The 19636-nt window shown below is 60.5% G+C and overlaps 1 protein-coding gene across 1 annotated transcript; it reads right to left on the reverse strand.

The window, feature by feature from the left end:
• Positions 1 to 1580: 1580 nt before the first annotated feature.
• Positions 1581 to 18868, reverse strand: PDGFB (platelet derived growth factor subunit B). Its single transcript, XM_075552668.1, has 6 exons — positions 18806 to 18868; positions 11034 to 11130; positions 8870 to 8959; positions 7057 to 7262; positions 5690 to 5837; positions 1581 to 1711 (listed from the first exon to the last, which is right to left on the reverse strand). Exons 1-6 carry the CDS (start codon positions 18866 to 18868, stop codon positions 1581 to 1583), a joined length of 735 nt encoding a protein of 244 aa, XP_075408783.1.
• Between the last annotated feature and the right edge of the window lie 768 nt (positions 18869 to 19636).

Raw genomic sequence — 19636 nt, forward strand, 5'->3', positions numbered from 1 at the left:
TGTGGGTCTGCTGGGCACAGGGTGCGCTCTCCAGGGCCCTGGTGTGGCTCACAGTCCGCACACCCTGCCGTGGCAATCTCCATAAGGCTGGAATAAGGCTAGCAGGCCACCTGCCGCCCCGGCCCCTGCTCTTCTGCCCTGAGGAGAGGTGGCTGGGGTTCTGTGAGGCCTCAGGGAGGGGCTGAGGAGCCCCTGGGTGCAGTGGACCGGACGGGCAGAACCAGCACACGTGCCGGGTGGAGGTAGAGAGAAAGGGAGCAGGAGGGATGGAAGGAAAGGGGCCAGGAGGCAGTGGGTGCCCAGGTCACCCTCGATCTCTACGTCCACCCAGATGGGAGCTTCATCTTGAACCCACCCAAGGGCTCTTGGCCACCTGCTGCTCCGGGTCCCCACCTTCCGCCAGCTCCTGTGTAGAAAGTGGGCGGCAGTTGCTGTCAGCAGAGATAGAAGAGGCGGTGCCTGGCTAGGGAGCAGGAGAGGGTCTCCCCAGGCTGTGCTCCAAGCGTCTGAGTCTCCCTGAGAGCTGGCCAGCGGGCAGGCAGGCCACACTCCAGAGGCCCCAAGGTCAGGTGCAGGGCTCCTCTCCTGGCCAGTCTGCAGCGCTCCAAGCGGTGGAGTTGGGACCATGTCGGTCTCTCCTGTATGGCCAGCCCAGGTCCTCGAGAGCAGGAGGAAGACAGGGACGGAGCTCAGGTCGTGTCCTCCTCTAGATCCTGTGGGCAAGACGCCGGCGGCTGCTGGGAGGGTGTGGGGGGGCGGGGCACAGGGCTCTGGCAGAGGGTGGACAGGCGTAGAGGGTGTGGGGCAGCACCATTGGCCGTCCGAATCAGGCATCGAGACAGACGGACGAGGGGGACAATATTATCACTCCAAGGACCCCATGGGGGCGATACAGCAAATACCATATTAAATAACCCTGTAAGCAAAGCAGAGGGGCACAGAGGTCAGAGACCAGGGGGGAGGGGAGGGCCACCCACCGGGTCACCCAACCCCACCCCTACCCCCACCCCCACCCCAGCTGTATTTCCATGCCAGGGGCGAGAACTGAGATCCCGGGCAGCCTCATGTCCAACAGCACCTAGGACCAGGACTGCTGAAGGACTGGAAGATGTGGGGTTTGGACCCCAGTTCTCCTAGGACCGCGGTTCTCAACCTGTGGGTCGCGACCCCTTTGGGGGTTGAACAACCCTTTCACCAAAGTTGCCCGATTCATCACAGTGGCAAAATGACAGTGAAGTAGCAACGAAAACAGTTTTACGGCTGAGGGGGTCCCCACCACATACGGAGCTGTATGAAAGGGTCTCGGCGTTAAGAAGGTGGAGAACCACTGGCCTAGGGCATGCTGGGATGGGGCCTCCAAAGCCCCGCCCCCTGCCCCCACCCCATAGTCCTGTCCTGGGGAAGTTCTCATTGGTGACAGGGCAGAGGAAGCAAGGTTTAGAGCCTGGACTGGGTGTTCCACAAAGCCCCAGCCCCAGCCCGGTCCCCAGCTCCAGCCCCAGGCCGGAGAAAGATGATCAGGTGCAGGGCCTTCAGTTCCCGCCCGGCCCTCACCTGCCCGCACGCTCCTGCAGATGGCCCTAGGCGCCAAGGGTCTCCTTCAGTGCCTTCTTGTCATTGTCCTGCATGTGCTTGAATTTCCGGTGTTTCCCCTTGGGGGGCCGGCGGACCCGCACTGTCCGGATGGCCTTCCGAGGTAGGGGCGTCCTGGCTGCTCGGGAGAAAGAAAAATCTCATCAGCCCATGAAGGACGATCCTTCAGGGCCAGCTCAGACCCTGTGGGCTGGAGGAGACCAGAGGGGGCTCGGGGACCAGACTTTCTGAGCTCAGATCCCAGCTCGGTTGCTAGGCAGCTGTGTGTGTCCTGGGGCCAAGCACTGACCCCCAAACTGCGCCCGGTTTTCCACCCGTGCAATGGGGACAATAAGACGCGGAGAAACGAATTGTCATCCGACTGTGGAATGTTGTGACAGCTTAAAGATGGCATCCTCGCCCCTCCGGGGGGAAAATAACACACCAAAACTCACTACCACCCATTTGATTTTGACTCATAGCGACCCTATAACATGGGGTAGAACTGCCCCTGTAGGCTGAAACTCCTCACAGGGCTCGGAAGCCCCCTCTTTCTCCCTCTGAGGGGCGGTACTTTCCCCGCTTCTTCAATCTGGGTAGAACTGGGCCTGTGGAGCCCGTGAAAGAGGAGGCCAGGGGGCACATGGAGTAAGCACTCAGCTGCTAACCGAAAGATTGCCACCGGCAAAGACCTGGCAATCTGCTTCCCTAACGACGGCAGCCAAGAAACACCCACGAAGTGTCTGTACTCTCACCTGGGGCCGGCTGCGACAGGTAGGAATCTAACCGCCACCACTAAGACAAGGCGCGATGCTGTGCCAGCTCCAGGCCTCAGGCCTCAGAAGGCCGAGTAGCTGCCGCCTCTGTGCTCTGCAGAGCTCTGTGGTTTACCAGAAGGTCAGCGGTTCAACCCCAGCAGCCACTCTGAGAAAGTGGAAAGCTGTCCATTCCCATAAACCTTTACAGTCTTGGAACCCCTAAGGAGCAGTTCTATAAGATCCCAGATGGGGGGACGTGGGGGTGGCAGGGTGTGAGTGTGTGTGTGTGTGTGTGTGTGTGTGTTGGGTGTTGCTGTTGGCTTTTTTTGTTTGCTTTTTAGTGTTTGGGGTGGTGCCCTGGAGGACCCTCATGGGGAGGAGAGGCCCAGGGACTCAGGGAGGAAGAAGTCCAGCATTCGAGACAAGCTTCCCAATCACTCCAGCCCCAGCTGACATCTGCAGCCACACCAGGCCAATAAAACCGCCCAGCCAAGCCAAGTCAAATCACAGACCATGGCAAGATGATAAGATGGTTTTAAGCCATTAAAATCTAAGTAAGAAGTTATCAGCAAATGGTAGCTGCTATGATTCACATATGTCTTAATTCCTCAGCTTGAAACCAGTTGGAGTTTTCCCCTGCTAGTCTCTCAGCACCTTCCGGTCCCATGATGGATGGAGAGGAGGCTGGCCATCAGGAGGGGCGCCAGACCCTACCATCCGCCTACCACTCCTATCCCAAGAAGTGATACAGTGGGGAGAACTGGAGGGGGGGGCGATGGATCAGACCGGGGGTCAAATGTTGCCTCTCTCACTTATTGTCAGTGCGCTGTAGAGCAAGTCTGTCAAAGGCCACATCTTTAGACAGAGAAAGCAGCAGCCTGGCTTCCTGGAGTCCAGCGATAACAGGAAGGTGGCTTCAAAAAGTTTGCGGAAAAGTTCCATTATGTTTCCATTCCATTTTCCCCACTTTTTGAAGCTCCCCTGCGATACGGAAATAATCACAACCCCTGACACAACCCCTCACCAAGGCCCTGGTGCTGTTCTAAGTTCATGAGGAAAATGAAGCAGAGAGGCTGGGATTTGAACCCAGGGACATCCTTCTAGAGTCTATCACTTCATCTACTCTGGTATAAATGAAAGGGGCCCTGTCAGGTAAGGTTGCCAGTTCAAACCTCCCAGTCCCTCGGAGGGAGAGCGAGGAGGCTGGCTGCTCCCATAAAGACTGTCAGCCTCCGTAACCTCCCCGAGTGGGGATCAACTTGATTGGCAGAGGGCAGTGAGCTTCACACAAGGTAATGCTCATTTCCCTCCTGAGTACCCAGGGGACAACCTGGTGGGAAAGCTGTCCCTGCCACCTCTCCCCAGCGTTGGCTTGGGGGCCTTCACACTCCCCCAGCCCCCAGGGCCCTCTGGGGCTGACCCCTGACCTCTGGCTGTCAGATAGGACCCACCCGGACACATGATCTCCTCTAGCAGTGCAGGGACTCCTGGGTTCAAGTGCCCTCACAGGGAAGGCCACTGAAAGGCTCCAAGATTCCCCACCCCAGATCCCGAACCACCGGCTGGGCACTGGGCCAGGCAAAGCCCACACAAGCTCGAGTCACCCAGCCCAGGAGAGTCAGAGGGTCTGCACTTCCACAGGTCACACCCCGAGCTTTCAGGGGGCCTGAGACCCACAGGGACAAACTGCTGAGACAGCCTTCCATGAAGGAACTTCCATTTTATCTACAGCACCATCGACTGATTGTGCAACCTAAGCAATTGGCTAGAAAAACTGCGACACTCTACTGTGTACAAACCAGCCCCTCCTGGGTGGAGGGAAGGCGAGCCCTCTCGGGTTCGTGCTCTGGGAGGGAATCCCCGGGCGGCACAGCGCAGCGGCACGAAGCTGCCCAGGTGTCCGCCACTTTGGCGCAGACAGTCCCTGAGAGCCACCTGAAAATGGGACGGAGGGGCCCAGAGAGGGCCCTGCCTGCAGGGGGCTTGTGAATAGGCAAAAAATATAAACCAAACCCCCCGCTGTCAACTTGACTTCCACTCATGGGGACACCTGCCCCTTCATCATTTTCCTTATTAATTTCTGAATGACGACAGCGCTGCGGTTCATCACTGATGATCTCCTGCCATTACTGGTTATAATGAATCACTGTTCATCGCGTCCCTTTGACCTTCACTGCAGACGGGGGAAGGCAGCAAGACTTAGCTGGAAGCACCTAGAGTGACAAGACTCGGCTTTCAGGCGAGGCGTTGCCGCTGTGCCTCCTCTCCTAAACCGCTGAACCTCTCTGTGCTCCCACACTGCTGTTACAGCAGCATGGAAGGACTGCGGGGCCATCGCTCCAACCCATTCTTGCTCTAACATTTAAAAAGTATTTAAAAGCCCAACGAGGCTGGTAGGAGCCAGTGGCAGGTGCTGAGTGAGCAAAATCCAGAAGCCGAATGTTGTGACACCTGGATTCCTGTGTGACCCAGGCCAGGCCTCAGCCTCTCTGGGCCTTGGATCCTGTGTGTGTGTAAAATGAGATGACTATTTTAAGTCCTCTTCCTCTTCTCCGTCCGCCAAGGGATGACCCGGAGACGGAATTCATGAAATCTAAGGACAGGAATGGAGCTCTTTATTTCGAGCCCCATCTGTGGCATCCCTGCTGCGTAGTTGCCCCGCCTTTCCTTGCACACCTCCAGGGATAGGGAGCTCACTACCTCACAGAGTAGCCACTGCCATTGAGGAACCCTGACTTTTGGCCAGCTTTTCCACAGATGAAGCTGAATTCTCTCTCCAGGTGACTTATTCCCCAGGGGCCTTAGTTCTCCCCTGACCTCCAAGGCCTCAGGGATGGTGGTGCCAGGTCTCCCAGGGAAAGGTCCAGTCTTACTCTCCTTGTAGTAGGAAACCCCCTGAGTTGTCTTTCTCTGTTGGGTTTCCGCCTGGTGAGTGTGTGTGTGTGTGTGTCTGTGTGTGTGCGCGCGCGCACACACGCGCATGTAAGCACTCACACAACAAAGAAGGAGGTCACAAGACTGGGGGTGAGGGTGGGGGAGCTGCCTCTAGAGCAGGAAGGTGAGAGACACAGCTTCAGAAAGCAGTGGGGCTTGGGCAGAGCTGGCCCCGGGGGGACTGGCAGAGGGAAGAGCGTGTGGGAAGGCTCAGAGGCAGCAGGTCTGGTCCAGCCTTTCCAGAGGTCAGCCTGGCTGGGCTGGCCCACAGCACCGTGGGGGAGCCTATAGACTGGACTGGCATCTGGGTTGTTCTCTGAGAGCAAAAGGCTCAGGTGAAATGAAGCAAGAGCCAAGGGCCGGAGCTGGAGGCAGGCAGGCGGGCAGGAAGGGGTGTGCGAGAGGCAGGCTCAGGAAGGGGTTACCTTGCTGCTGCTCCTGGGAAGCCCCTGGGCTCCGGGTCACCGGCCTGGCCACCACCACTGCCTCACACTTGCAGGCCAGGTGGTCCTCGAGGGTCACTGTGACCTTCTTGAAGGTTGGCTTCTTGTGCATAATCTCAATCTTTCTCACCTAGAGAATGAGAGCCCCAGACCACCTCTGTAGCAAGCCATCAACCGGCCCCACAGGGCCCCAGTCCATCTTTCCTAGAAAGCCCAAGAACGGGCCCCACAGGGCAAACACTGTGGCCCAAACAATAGCAGGGACTTGCCCTCTGCCCTTCCCTTAGCTTTTCCATCAAAACAACCCGACCTGGCCTCCCACTTGGCCACAGCCCCCCTCGTTGCCCCCGGGAGAGGGAGGAAGGCATTTCCGGGTGAATGTGGGGCCTGGGGTGTCCTCATTCCTGGAGCGCCAGCCAAGGTCAGGGGCTTCAGCAGGGGTGGGAGGTGGCTGTCTGGAAGGAAGTGCGGGCCGGCTTTACAGAGGGGGCGGCGGGAAGGGGAGGTCAGCTATCAGGTGGCTGTGCATGGAGCTGGGAGCACGGGGGACAGGAGATACCATGACAGCTGGGGTGGGGGAGAGAGTGACCTCATGATCACAGGTATGGGGTGCTGTGAGGGCAGGGCAGGCAGCGCGTTCGGAAGGACGGGCTTGCCAACCACGCCGGGCCTAGGGAGCTCTGCCAGCTGCCTAAGTCAGTGTGCTCGCAAGGCTGGCCTGGGCAGCCGGTGGCCGACAGAGACCTTTACTCATGAGTCAGGGCACCTGAGGCTCCCAGGGCCCTGCGCTGCCCAGAAGAAACTGGGGGGCTCCTCAAATCCCGCTTTAGGATTTGAGGATACAGCATGGTGACTGTTTTGAGAGTGGCCCTATCTCCAGCCTGGCTCTCTGCACCCTCCTGCTTAGACACACGGCCACCTAGCCAAACTCTCCTTCCTCGCCACGGACGGGACGGGGACAGAACTGGAGCCTCAAACTAGGGAGGGCTTCAAAGGGCCCAGGCAGGTCCCCAGAGCGACCTTAGCCTGAAGGGAAGCCATTAGACAGGCCCCTTCCCAAACCCTGCAGTCCCTACCTCTAAAAAAGACGGTAGCACCTCCGCACCCACCCCCAGCCCTGCCTGGAGGCCATCTATCCCTGACTTTTGTTTCCAGCGGCCTGAAAGAACTCAGGCGACACTGGGGTGTCTCGGGATACCTGCCCAGGTCTGCTTCCCAAGAGTGGCCTTGTCTGGGCAGAGCCCAGGAGTTGGCCAGAAATGCCTTCAGTCCCCCTACCCCCAGTGGTATGCCACTGAAGCTTGGTCAGTGTTGCTGGGCCCCAGCTGGGCCTCTCGGGGCCTGCGTACCTGGACGTGCCGCAGCTGCACCTGGGTGGGGCGGCACTGCACGTTGCGGTTGTTGCAGCAGCCGGAGCAGCGCTGCACCTCCACGCAGGGCGGCCACACTAGGTAGTTGGCGTTGCTGCGGTCAACGAGGTGCCGGGAGATCTGGAACACCTCGATGCGCGTCTTGCACTCAGCGATCACAGCTGGCTCGGCCACAGTCATGGCGTCTGTAGGGAGGGGACATTGGAAGGCAGTGGCCGTCAGGAGGGCCTGGGACCCCCTACTCCCCACCACCACCTGGCAGAAGAAGCTGGAAGCCCCTGTGCGATGATTGAGAGTCCAGCCCCTCGAGGGTTTGAATTCGGACTCAGCTGTTCTCCATCTGGGGCTTGCTGGACTGGTTGCTTGAAACCTGTTTTCCCAGCTGCCAAGTGGGGTGCATGCACTGTGCACCCAAGATGTCACTGTGAGCATACTCGGGGACCGGGCTCACTGCCTCGTTTTACTGGTGCTGTCAGTCAGTCGCAAAGGGCCAGGTACTCCGTGTGCTCGTGTGAAATAAACAGATGAGTCGATCCAACTCACAGCAGCCTTCCAGGACAGGGTAGAACCGCCCCTGTCGTTTCCAAGACTAGCTCTTTATGGGAGTCCAAACAAAGGCTCGTCTTTGGCTGGTGGTTTTGAGCCGGCTTTGAGCTTTGCAGCCCAGGTGGTGACCCACTGCCCCAGGTGCAGGGGTGGGGGACGTGTTTGCTTGGGGTGGGGAGTATTGACTTCTTTAATCGATGGTGGAAGGACATGGCAAAGGAGCTTAAAGACTGTCCCCGTGTGGCTGAACTACGCATGTGGGATCTACAGGTTTTGTTAGGGAGACTGTCACCACAATCATGAGAGGAAGAAAAAAACAGGTTGGTTTCCTCCCGCTAACCCTGGCCACTTTAGTGGGAGGGTTCTGTTTGGCTTGAACACCCCCTGGGGGGAGGGGGGTGTTCCTTCTGCGTTACATTGTAGCCTTTTCCATGCTCAACACTAGTTTATGTTTACATTGTGGCTTCTTTAAAAGCCTCAGTTTCTCATCTGTGAAATGGGATGACACAGGGATGCGGGCTTCTTATATGGGGCTGTGCAGAGTGTACTACCAGGGAGCCCTGTAGGAGGGGTCTGCTGCCGTCTTTCCTGTGTGCTGGTCCAAAAGTGAGATAAGTTCTCTGTGTGCAGGGAGTGGGGCTTGGGGCTCTCAGGTCCCCCTGGTCACCCAGCCTGCAGCGTAGGTGCAGCAGTTGTACAAAGGGCAGTAGGGGCTTGGGGTGGCCACTTGCCTGGCTTGGGAAGGTTTCCTGGGGCCTGGTGGCCCTCCCTCTCCTCCTGCTCCCTCTGCCTGGCAGCTGGAGGTGGGCTGTGGCCACGAATGAAGCCACACCAGGGACAGCTTGGTGGGGCTCGGATGAGAAAAGCTGGTTGGCATCTTAGCCCCTCCAACTCCTGACTTCCTAGCTGTATGACCTTGGGCTAGTTCTTGACCTTCTCTGGGCCTCAGTTTCCAACTCTGTCAAAGGGGGGCTGCTAAGATCTACCCTCAGGGTAGATAAGGCCTGGAGGAGTGAAAGGCACTGTATTTAGGAGACAGACTGTGTGCTGAGTGGAGTGAGATGGCTCTAGCCCCCCATATGGGGTTAGGAAGGTTCTCCTCTCGTCCCCTCATTCAGCTTGGTCCCTGGGTGAGGGGATGGAGGTGCATCGAGTCGGCCCTGGTGGAGCTGTGCACCCCAGGACCCCCATCCTCCTTCCCTGGCACCCTCCCCGAGAGGGACAGCCATTCTAATCCCAATCCTACCCAGGCTCCTTTTCCCACGGGAGAAGCTCTCTGCCTGGTCTCCGGGATGGGATCGGGTCAAATTCAGGTCCAGCTCAGGCCAGTCTGCATCTGCAAGAAAAAGGCATGGTCAGACCTCTACCCCAGTCCTGAAGGCAACTGCTGGCCGGCCTGGCTGTAGCAATGAGGGCCCTGGTGGGAACAAGAGCGGAGCACGAGCTCTCCATGGGCACCCTACTCCAGAGCACAGCCCACCCTCCTAGTGCCCAAGTCCACCCGGGGTCGCGGCCACATCACACAGCCATGGGCTCAGGGGAAGCAGGGCCCAGCTACATCCCCGGGCCCACTCGGGGCTCTACAGTCATGCTTTTGGCTAGAACCCAGAGCAGTGGAGTTAAAAATAAGCCTTGCCCTGTGCTACTGTAAGGAATCCTCCTGGGTCCAAAAGGGCGGGGTCGGGCTCCATGCCCCCCTCCACCCAACGTTCCCATAGGAAGTGCTGAATGGAGAAATTCCCAGAATCCCCAGGGGGAGACCAGCCTGCCCTGGCCACAGCCCCTCTGGAGCCGGACAATGGCCTTGCTAGTGAGGAGAGGGGGTGGGAGGGGGCTGGCCACTGGGGTAGAGGGGGGCTGAAGGCAGAGGAGAAGGGTGGAGAATAAACCTGCTCTGGGGGGAGCCCTGGGCCTGTTCCCCACCAGCTTTGGTCTCTCTCACCCTGTCTTTCATTGAATCTGTTTCTGTCTCCTGTCCCCTCTCCAAAGATCACCCCCACTCAGCGACGACTGCTTCCCCCCAGCCCGAGATTTCACGTAGCCCCTCCCTGCTCAACCTGGTGGCTTGGTGGTTGGGTCAGGCTGGCCCCACTCAAGTGGTTGCTCAGGTCGGCTGCCGGGAGGTGAGGTTGGGCAGGAGAACTCTGAACTTGGACTTTGAACTAGGGCTTCACAAGCAGGGCTCACAGGTGGGTGCCGAGCCAGTAAATAAGTGAAGGGGTGCTGTGGGGTGAGCTCCCACCAACCTCCCCCTGCCCCCCGGGGCAAAGGACAAAGGTTCCGGTGGCTGCAGCCGGCCAGCCATCGAGGTCCCAGGGGATCATGCTTGGAGGAGACTGGCCTTGGGAGCCCAGTGACTGATGAGATTCCAAGTAGCTGCTCACACGCCACTGCCTGCCCGTCCCTCCCTGCAGCGGCCCTGAAGCAGAGGCCGTGGGGAAAGACGTGCTGGGTGGAAAGGTCAAGTCCATTAGGAAAAACTCACCCACACAGGCGGGCTATTGAAAACCTCGGGCACATGTGACCCCCACCCGGGGTGTGGGGGTGCTGCCGGAGGGTGGGGCCAGGGCCTTGGAAAGAAATGGCAGCGAGGCTAAATTTGGAAGTTGCCCCATTGTGTGGCCAGGGTTGGCCAGGCGGGCATGGGGTAGGGGTGTGGGAGACATGGGGGGAGGGACTGGTGAACAATAGGTGGGCCCAGCGAGGGCCCCCTCCCACTGGCCTCGAGACCCCCCAGCACAGGCGGGTTTGAAAGGGCCCGGGGAATGCTTTTGAGAGTGAGCCAGGGGCCCAACGGGGACAGAAACAAAGGCAGGAAATGCTGTCCCCCATAGATAGCGTCTGGGCAAGGATTACAAAGTGACAAAAAGACAATGTCCCTGAGGGAAGGGGTTGCAGGGGGTGCTGACCGGGGCTCTAGGGACCAGGCCAGAGGTTAGGATAGAATGGAATTCTCTCTGAAGACGATGTTTATAAATACATTCCCAACCCGGCCCGTCAGCCCTGCCACATGTGTGCCACCAAGCACGTGCCCAGCGCCGAGCGCACTGCCGGCATGGGCATGGGCATGGGCAGGGCTGCCCGCTGGCCCGGGTGAGGTGTCCCGGGGAGACCTTGGAGGCCAGGTCCTCAGCCAGGGGCCCGGGAGAGTATTCCTCCAGCTCCGCCCTCACTGGCCGGGTCCCTCCCTGGGATCAGTCCTCAGCAGATGTCCTGGGCGCCTTCTCCCTGCCCGTCTTCCTGCCACGCCCCACTCGCTGTACCCAGCCAGACCCACGCGTGGGTGGCTGCTCTTGGCACAGCCCAGGCTGCAGGTACCAACCCACCCCTGCCCCGGTTCCTGGGCTGTTGAGGAAGAAGGGACGCCCTGAGGTCCTCAGAAACCCAAGCGCTGGCAGGACACCGTTTACCTCCAGAGTCACCGTGTAGCACACGCTGGAGGTCATCGAAGGAGCGGATGGAGTGGTCACTCAGCATCTCGTAGAACTCCTCGGGAATGGGGTCCCCCTGCAGGTGACACAGGAGGGGGCAGCGAGTGAGTGGAAAGTAGGGATCCCCAGCCACGGCATTTCCCCTCCCCCTACCTCCACACACTCCCAACCACCTGCCCCAAGGGACCCTGAGGCCACAGGCAAATGGAAATCCAGGACAGAGGCTGGTGCACAAAGGCGGCACCCCACGTCCCAGCAAGAACACCAGCCTTCAAAGAAGCACATATGCTTCCCGGTGACGGAGACCATCTCAGCTCATAGCAACCCAATCAGACGGGGAAGCTGCTCCTGGGGGTTTCTGAGAAGGTAACTTTTTAGGAGTAAAAGCCTCATCTTTCTCTCATGGAGAGCCTGGTGGTTTCGAGCCATAGACCTTGCAGTTAGCAGTCCAATGCATAACCACTAAGCAACCAGGGCACCAGGAATCTGAGCCTGCGTTGTCCCACTTGATGTGGTGGTGTCCGTTTCCCCTGCCAGGTTCCCAGGAAGCTGCCACAGTCAGCTCGCTGGCTGCTTCTCCCTCTGCGCCCGACAGCTGGTAACAGCCAGCATTTATCAAGGGCACGTTCTACCCATTTTACAGAAGAGAAAACAGAGGCTAAAAAACAGCCGTCGCACTGCTTGCCCCCAGACGTGCTATAGCAAAGAATGTTTTCCAACCCACGTCCTTCTGACTGCAGGGCCTGGGTACCAGAGCCAGGGCCATGGAGTTGATTCCGATTTGACTCATGGTGACATTCTTGCCACGTCTCTGGGGGACCGCATGAGCAAGATGGCGTGAGTCTCCAGCAAGGAGGAGGAGAGGGGGCGATCCTCGGCCTGGCAGGGAAGCCTGAAGGCTTCGCCACGCCCCAAGTCCAGTCAAACCCTATTTTTAGAGCCCCTCTGGCCTCTGACCAGAAACACTTGAAACTTAGTACGGGCTGTGGTGGGACCCACTGAGCGCCAGCCTGCCTCCGGGGAAGCCTTGGGTCCCACCATAAAGAGGGTGCGCCCTAATAGGAGGATCACCACCTCATCCCCCACACTCCCCAGAGATCCATGGGGCTAGGGCAGCAGTCTCTAGAAAGGGGGCTGGGGGCCAGGGGAGAGGCTGAGATGCACACTCCGACAGCCATCACCGAGGGGATGAGAAAGTGGGTCAGGTGCCCCCACGTGACCGAGGGCTTGAGGCTCATGCAAACATACACACACAGGCCAACTGGGGCCCCCAGATACATGCTCCAGGCAGCATCAATGGTGGAGGGGCTGTGGCAAGGAAGGGCTCAGCAGACTGACCTCCTCACGGCAGAATAGAGGGAGCTGAATAGTTGACTAGCATCTAATTCTGCTAGAGACGGCAGAAGAGACAGCAAGGGGTGGGGGAAGGGGAGGAGAGGGCGCTGCCAAGCCCCCCTGGCACACACACAGGCCTAACCACCCGGTGCCTCTGTTTCTCCATGGCTAACCAGCTGCTGTTGGGTCCAGCAGGACACTTCCAGTGGGTTTCAGTAGCCAACCTTTCGTGTTATCAGCCAGGATCGTTCCTCTTTTGCACCACGCAAAACAAAACAAAAAACTAAACCTATTGGCACTGAGTCAATCCCACCTCATAAACAAATACTCCCTGCCATCGAATCCATGCTGAATCAAAGAGACCCTGCAGGACAGGTTAGAACTGCCCCTGTCTGTTTCCGAGACTGGAACTCTTTCCCGGAGCAGAGAGTCTCACATCTTTCTCCTGAGGTGCGTTTGTGGTTTTGAACTGCCGATCTCGAGGATCGCAACCCAATGCATAAATACTATGCCACCAAGGCTCCAGCTCCTAGTGGCCCTATATAGGGTTTCTGAGATGGTCACTCTCTCCTGGAGCACACAGCTTCATCTTGGACCAGCTACAGGAGCAGCTGATGGGTTTGACCCGCTGACCAACACCCGAGAGTTGGGTACCTTCCTCCCATGTCCTTGTGGCATTGCTAGGGAGCAGCACGCTCATCCACAGCTCAGCTGCCCTCTCCCTCCTCCCCCATCTCCATCTCCAAGTAAGTTCACTTCCAACTCCCAGGCAGAGATTCCCTTTATGACCAAAGGTGCAGCCAGCTCAGGACCCACCGAGAGGAAGTCTTCAGGGAGAGCCACACCCCCTGCCAACCAAACCAGATTCCTGTCTATGTACTGTGTAACCTCAGACTGTCCCCTTGCCCTCTCTGGGCCTGGAGCTGAGGTAATCAAGGGAGTTAAGGAACATTATTAGAATTCCCTCTGTGAATACAGGGAGTTGAGGAACATTTTATTGGAATCTAATTCTGCCTAGAGGAGGCAGGAGGGCAGTGAGGACAGCGAAGGGGTGGTGATGAAGGGGGCTGCCAGGCCTCCTGGCTCACACACAGAAGGAGGAGCAGGTATCTGTGAAGAAATGATCCAGGCACCCCCCAAGGGGAAGGGTCCAAAGGTCAACTCCCAAATAATGGACACCTGGTGCAGGGGCCACACTCCCCTGGGGCCACTATGGGACTGTTGGCAGAAACCCCAGACACAGGTCTACAGGTCAGCTCCTGGAAACAAACCCAGAGAACCTCCCCAAGGCTGAGGCAGAAGAGCCTGGGGCAGCCTGGGGGGAGGGGGACAGGAGAGGGGAGAAGCTCACCATAGGTGCTCAGCGAACACTGGCCTGTCTCCCTGGAGTGCTCTAGCACCGTCTCCCACCTCCCCCACAGAGGGCCATCTGGGCTAGCCACTCCGCAGCCCACCAGCAATCGGCTTCCAAAGAGCCTCCTTTTGTGAAGCAGGGAGGCCACTGCTTCATAGGCTCCCGGTAACGAGACCAGAGGCCCAGAGCTCACCGCCAGCCCCTGGATTTGAAAATGACACTGCAGTGGACACATGTTTCCTGCTGACTCCCAGCTAGACACTGGCTACCTGCTGTACCCACCACCTGTCCCCAGAGCCTGATGCTTCCGTCTGCCCCGCCTTCCAGAGGCTACAGACGGAGCTCCAGAGCTAGTAAGGGGCACCCAGAATACCCACCCTGCCCTGGTCACCATGGGGGGCTTCCCTCCTCCCTCCTGGACATGAGGCTCTTTGTCCCTGTTATAGGGAAGAGTTCCCCAACAGGGACTGAAAGTGTTTCTGGTTGCTTCGGCTCAGAGGGAGGGGGTCCTGCTGGCATCCAGTAGGTAGAGGCTAGGGACGTGCCATGCACAGGACAGCCACCCCCAATATCAGTAGTGCTGCCAAGTGGGGAAGCCCTCACTGAGAAGGACCCAGGGCTGCGGGACCGGATTCTGTCTTTGCTGCTGAATAAGCTGTGTAACAGCCCAAAGCCTCTGCTTCCTCCTCATTTAAATGAGGCTAAGAAAACCTTGCCTGGGGTCACGGTGCCTGGCAAAGCAGCCGGCAAGCCAAGAGTTGTCAAAGGCCTGCTGGTGGCGCACTGGTGAGGCGCCCTGCTGGTGATCAGCTTACAGGAAACGCAGCCAGACAGCTCTGCTCTGAGCAGTCATCGCCTCAAGGGCACACAGTCACAATGGGCCCTCACTGTCAACACTCTCTTTGGGCATGAGCCTTTGAGGGCAGCAGCAAGAGGCACCTGTGGACAGTTTTGAGTCTGACAAGGGGTGGGTGGAGAGTCTGCCCCCAGTGACAGACAGAGGGTAGCTCTGTCATGTCCCCAGTGCTACACCACAGGACCAGGCGTGCCAGTTTGCTTTCCCTGCATACAAATCTAGAGGTTTCTTCAGGTGAGCCGCTCCCCTTCCTGCCCCTAGGAGCCCGGCTAGGAGGGCTGGTGTGGTGACGAAGTGGCCCCAGGTCCCAGGGTTCCAGGCAGGGTAAGGGCATGGCCAGGAGGCAGCCAAGACAAACAGCCTCCTCCCTGCCCCACCCCCCATGCCAGCTGCAGAAGGGAGGGAGGGCACCCGTGCTCCTGAGGCCAGGTGAATTACCTGCTCCCAGCCTGGCTGACAGATCAAAGGGGCGTGATCCCCACCCTGCCGCTGGGCCCCAGCACACACACTGACAGGCACCCCACCCCCCTGCCAGCCTCTCCCACAGCCAAGGGAGACACGGGCTGGGCCTTGTTTGAGGCAGAAGCTGACAAGGCAGCTGAATACCCTCTGGCCGGCAGGACGCTGTCAGCCCTCATTTAGATGGACTGCCAATGCCTTCGCAGAGGTCACTGCATGGACCACAGAAGCCACTGACAGCGCCGGCCTTTCCCACCTCTTACTTCCTCTCCCTTATTGCTCCCTTGCACCAGCCTCCCCCTCCACCACCCCCACCCCTGGTTCATGGTGGCCTGACCCACCCTGCCCTGCAAGGTCCAACGTGGCCAGCCCACCAGAATCACAGCCCCCAGCCAGTGAGGACACTTGGGGGTGGCCATCCCGGCGATTCTGCAGCTCTGGAAGCCCTTGGAGCTAATCTCAGTCTCTTAGGTGGGGAAACTGAGGCCCATGAAGGGAAAGGGATTTGCAACGCTACACAGAGCCCCTGCACTTGCCTTGCTGTGGCTTCCCCCACTTTCCTGTCCAAGTCCCAAGAGATTGAGAAGGATGTGCTTGTCTCTCAAGAAAAGGGGGGTGGGGGCTGGAAAGACAGGTTGCTGGTGGAGTGGCTGGCCACTGTGCCCCCCCTCCCTCCACCCCAGGTGAGAATAAAAGGAGGCCAAGTCTACAAGGCACCTAGCAAGCACCACAATGTCTGCTCCTTCTGCACAGTCCTACCCTCAGGGACAGCAGTGCAGAGTGCACCCTCTAGACAGGAACACAGATAAACGAAATAAAACTAGTCTCTCTCTCTCTCTCTCTCTCTCTCACTCACACACACACACACACACACACACACACACACAGAGAGAGAGAGAGAGAGAGCGCTTCTAAATTCGGTTTGCTCCTGACCTTGCACATCTCCAGGGCTGGGTGCTTCCAACATAGGCCTCCTCCCAGCACCCCCCCCCCCAATGCTCCCCTCCTCAGGCCATCAGTAAACCAGGGAGGAGCTGGGTGCTGAAAGGCCTGGGCGCCCCCTCCTCCTTCCCGGCAGAAGGGAGAGAAGCCAGAGGATCACATGACCAAGAGGAGGCACCAGCCCAGAAGCTGGCTCAGCTGACAGAGCCCTTGCAGACCCTGGGCCCATCCCTGCCTATGTGCAGGCAGCCCCTGCCTGGCCCCTAAAGTTGGGCCCAGTGCGTTGGTGCGAGGGGGGGGGGGCGAGATATACATGACCAGCCCCTGCCACTAGTCAGCCTCCTGGGGACTGACCCCCATACTGAAGGTGGGGTTAGATGTCAGTGCAGTCCCTCCCTAGGTCTTGGCCCCCAGAAGCAAGCCTGGGGCTCCTTCACAAAAGTGCACCTCATGCACTGCAAAGCCGCCCCCCACCACACACACACACCACCCATCTGGTTTCTGCACTCGTGTTCCTGAAGGATTAAAGTGAGAGGCAGGGGGGCTGGGGGGACATCTACTCCCCTCTGCGAACACAAGCTCAGAGAGTTGCAGGAAAGCAGGGTGCTGGATGTGTCAGGCCATTGGAGATGGCGCCTGGAAACTGCCCCACCCCACCCCTCAGCTGCAGACTATGATCAGCACCACCAGGAAGGTTCCAGGTGCCCTGAGGCCCGCATTCCTGTGAGCCCATATAGATATGAGCTGATTTGTAGGGAGACTACATTTGATCTGGCAGCTCCCCATTTTTGGCCATACGGGAGTGTGAGTAGGTTTCAGGGGCTGGAGAGACCCCTGGCACCCGAAAATAGATGATAGATAGATAGATAGAGTAGATAGAGTAGATAGATAGATAGATAGATAGATAGATAGATAGATAGATAGATAGATAGATAGATAGATAGATAGATAGATATAGAGATAGATAAAAAGCGGGCGTTCTGTGATGGACCTGACGAAGGAAATGGGTTCGCCAAAAGGTTTCAGGGCCCATGTGGCCCACCTGTTGCGCTAGGGCGGGCACCTGGCGCTGGGTGTGCGTGTCTATGTACGTGCGTGGGTGCGCGCGCACGTGTGCTCCGGTCGCGGGTGCCGGGCCGTGCGTGCGTTTGTGTGCGGTGCGCGCGCGGGTACCCCCGCGGGTGCGCGGGCGTGGCAGCGGCGGGCGCGCGACCCAATCGTCGTAGTGCGAGCCCGCCGCTCCACGCGCCCGCCGCCCGCCCGAGCGCGGCATCGCCTCCGGCCAGGAGTGTGCATGCGTGGGGTGAGTGAGCGAGTCGGGGGGCCGGGCGGGGTGGGCTGCGGAGAGCATCGGCTGGGGTGCCGCCGTTCCCAAGACGCCCTGGCACCGGGCCCAGCCCTCGGGCCGGCGGGGCAACGAGGCGAAGCAGCAGCTGGGGCCGGCCGGGCCCACCTCTACCCCTCCCCAACAGCTGGCCGTGACGTGGGGGGGGGCTGCGGGCCAGGCGGGGAGTGGGGCGTCAGGAGGGGCCGGCAGGCCAGACCCGCGCCCTCCCTCTCGGGTGCGGGCTGCCGGGGGTGGCCGCGGAAGGGCGGGGCCCCGGGGCCGGCGGCCGCGGCCCCGGAGGAGCCCCGAGAACAAAAGGAGACGGCGACGGCTCCTCCGCGGTCAAAACAACCTGCGCTGGCGGCGGCCCAAGCCGGCCCGCGGCCTTGGAGCGCTCCGCCTTCACCCTGGCCGCCGCCTTCCTGCGCCCCGCAGGAGGCCACGAGGAGCCAGCCCCGCCGGGGTGGCGAGGGGCGGGCTCCGGGTCGGGGCCGCGCGGAGGCGGGACGGGACCCAGGCACGCCGCCGCGCACCTCGCCGCCCTGGCCTCCTGGCTCCGCTCCCTCCACCTCGCGCCTCCTCCCTGCCCCGCCCCTTTCCCACCTGGATTCGGGGTAGACTTGCCAACTCACTGCTACGCGAGGCTGGGAGGGGCGGGGAGAGAGCCGACCCGATTGCTCCTGCGGACGCCTTCGCCCCCCACCTCCCCAGCATCTCGGCTGCTGCAGGCGGCGCGCTCCGCACCCTGCTGCGGGGGAGCGAGGTACTCCCCCTGGCAGGGCGCGGGCGCAGGTACGGCGGGCCTCCCACCGCCCAGGGTGCTGAATACTGTCAGAGTTCCCACTCCTTCCCCACCCCACGAGCCCGAGTGCCCTCGGCCTCGCCCTCCGCCTCTCTGAGCCCCCACCCACCCCCGCGCCCCTGACACGCGCTGCTCAAGGATGGCTCTCCAGGGTTGGCCATGCCCTGCGCGGGCCCGAGGGCGCCCACCCAAGCCGGGAGCGGGAGCTGGGGTGGGATTCGAACCCCCACCGAAGGTCAGCGTAGTGGGCGAGCCCCCACTTCCTCAGCAAGCCCCGTTCCCCTGGGCTGGTCGTGCACCCAAGCCCAAACCCAAGCCCAGTCAGTGGGCTGCAGAGGATGGGAGAGTTGCGCTGCTACTGCGCCCGCGGCACCACCCTACCCCCCCCAGGGGTCGGGGCTTATTCTAAGGCGGCTGAGGGGTGGGGGCAGGGCCACACACACCCTCCCCAGACGCGGTTGGAGGGGGATCTGGAATGACCCTTTGAGAAAGACAGCCATGCTATGCCCCCTCCCCAGGAGCCTGTCGTCCCAGCCTTCGGCGGCCCCCGGGCGCCCAGGTGCCAGGCCCTCAGAGGGCCAGGATTCAAAGTTCACTGCGGGGAAAGGAGGGGGCGTCGGGTTGGGGGTAGGGAGATGAATGGAGAGGCCTGGCCCCCGCCGCCGTCTCAACTCACCTCGGTGCTGACCAGACGCAGGTAGCAGCAGAGAAACAGGAAGAGCGCCCAGCAGCAATTCATGCCGACTCCGGGCCCGGCCCCGCGGGGCCCCGGACGCGTGGACTGAGCGCGCCGCCCCCGCGGCCAGGGCGGGGGGCGGGGGCTGGGGAGGGGGGTGGGCTCCGCGCGGGTCCGCGGCGATCAGGAGCTCAGGCCGCTGCAGCCGCCGCCGCGGCTCACCCGCATGGCCCCTGGGCGCCGCCGCCCCCGGCCCGGGCTCCGTCGTTGGGGGGCTAGGGAGGGCCTGGGCGCAGGACCAGGGTCCGTGGCCGCTACCTGTGCGGAGCCCGAACCCGAGCGAGCATCCACGGCCAGGGGGCTGCGTCGCGAACCAGCCGAGGCGTCTAGCCGTGTGGGGGCGCCCAGGGAACTCCAACCTCCTGGAGGAACAGGAACGCGGCAGCCGATGGTTGGTCTTCACTCGCCGCTTAAAGGCGTTTTCCTCTGCCCGGCGGCTTAGCTGTTTTGCCACATTTTCTGGGATGGTCCCCCAAATCGGACGGCGCAGGGCTGGGCGCCTCAAGGCCCAGGCTTCCTCCCCAAAACTTTTTCCAAAGTTGGCTTTGCAGCGGCGGCGGGCCGAACACCCGGGCTGGGAGAGGTGCAAACTCCCGCCCCGGCCGGCTGGGGGGGCCGGAGCGTGTGCGCCCTGGCGCGGGGCCCGGGCGGCGGGCACGGCTGCTCCGGGCGCGCGGCGTGCGCGCTCGGCCCAGCCCGGCCGACAGGTGGACGCGGCGCGGGTCCGTCGGTCCGCCTGCAGCTCTGGGCGTCCTCTGCGGCGGCGGTTCC

Source organism: Tenrec ecaudatus, chromosome 6 (assembly GCF_050624435.1).
Source record: "Tenrec ecaudatus isolate mTenEca1 chromosome 6, mTenEca1.hap1, whole genome shotgun sequence".
Lineage (NCBI taxonomy): Eukaryota > Metazoa > Chordata > Mammalia > Afrosoricida > Tenrecidae > Tenrec > Tenrec ecaudatus.

Bases quoted from the DNA above. Each gene is read 5' to 3' on its own strand.
- PDGFB (XM_075552668.1), bottom strand. From the start codon at position 18,868: ATGAATTGCTGCTGGGCGCTCTTCCTGTTTCTCTGCTGCTACCTGCGT. The intron at 11,131-18,805 runs GTGAGTTGAGAC...TGTCACCTGCAG, and splicing joins TGCGTCTGGTCAGCACCGAG to GGGGACCCCATTCCCGAGGA. The intron at 7,263-8,869 runs GTAGGATTGGGA...CCCTCCCTACAG, and splicing joins CCGTGGGAAAAGGAGCCTGG to ACGCCATGACTGTGGCCGAG.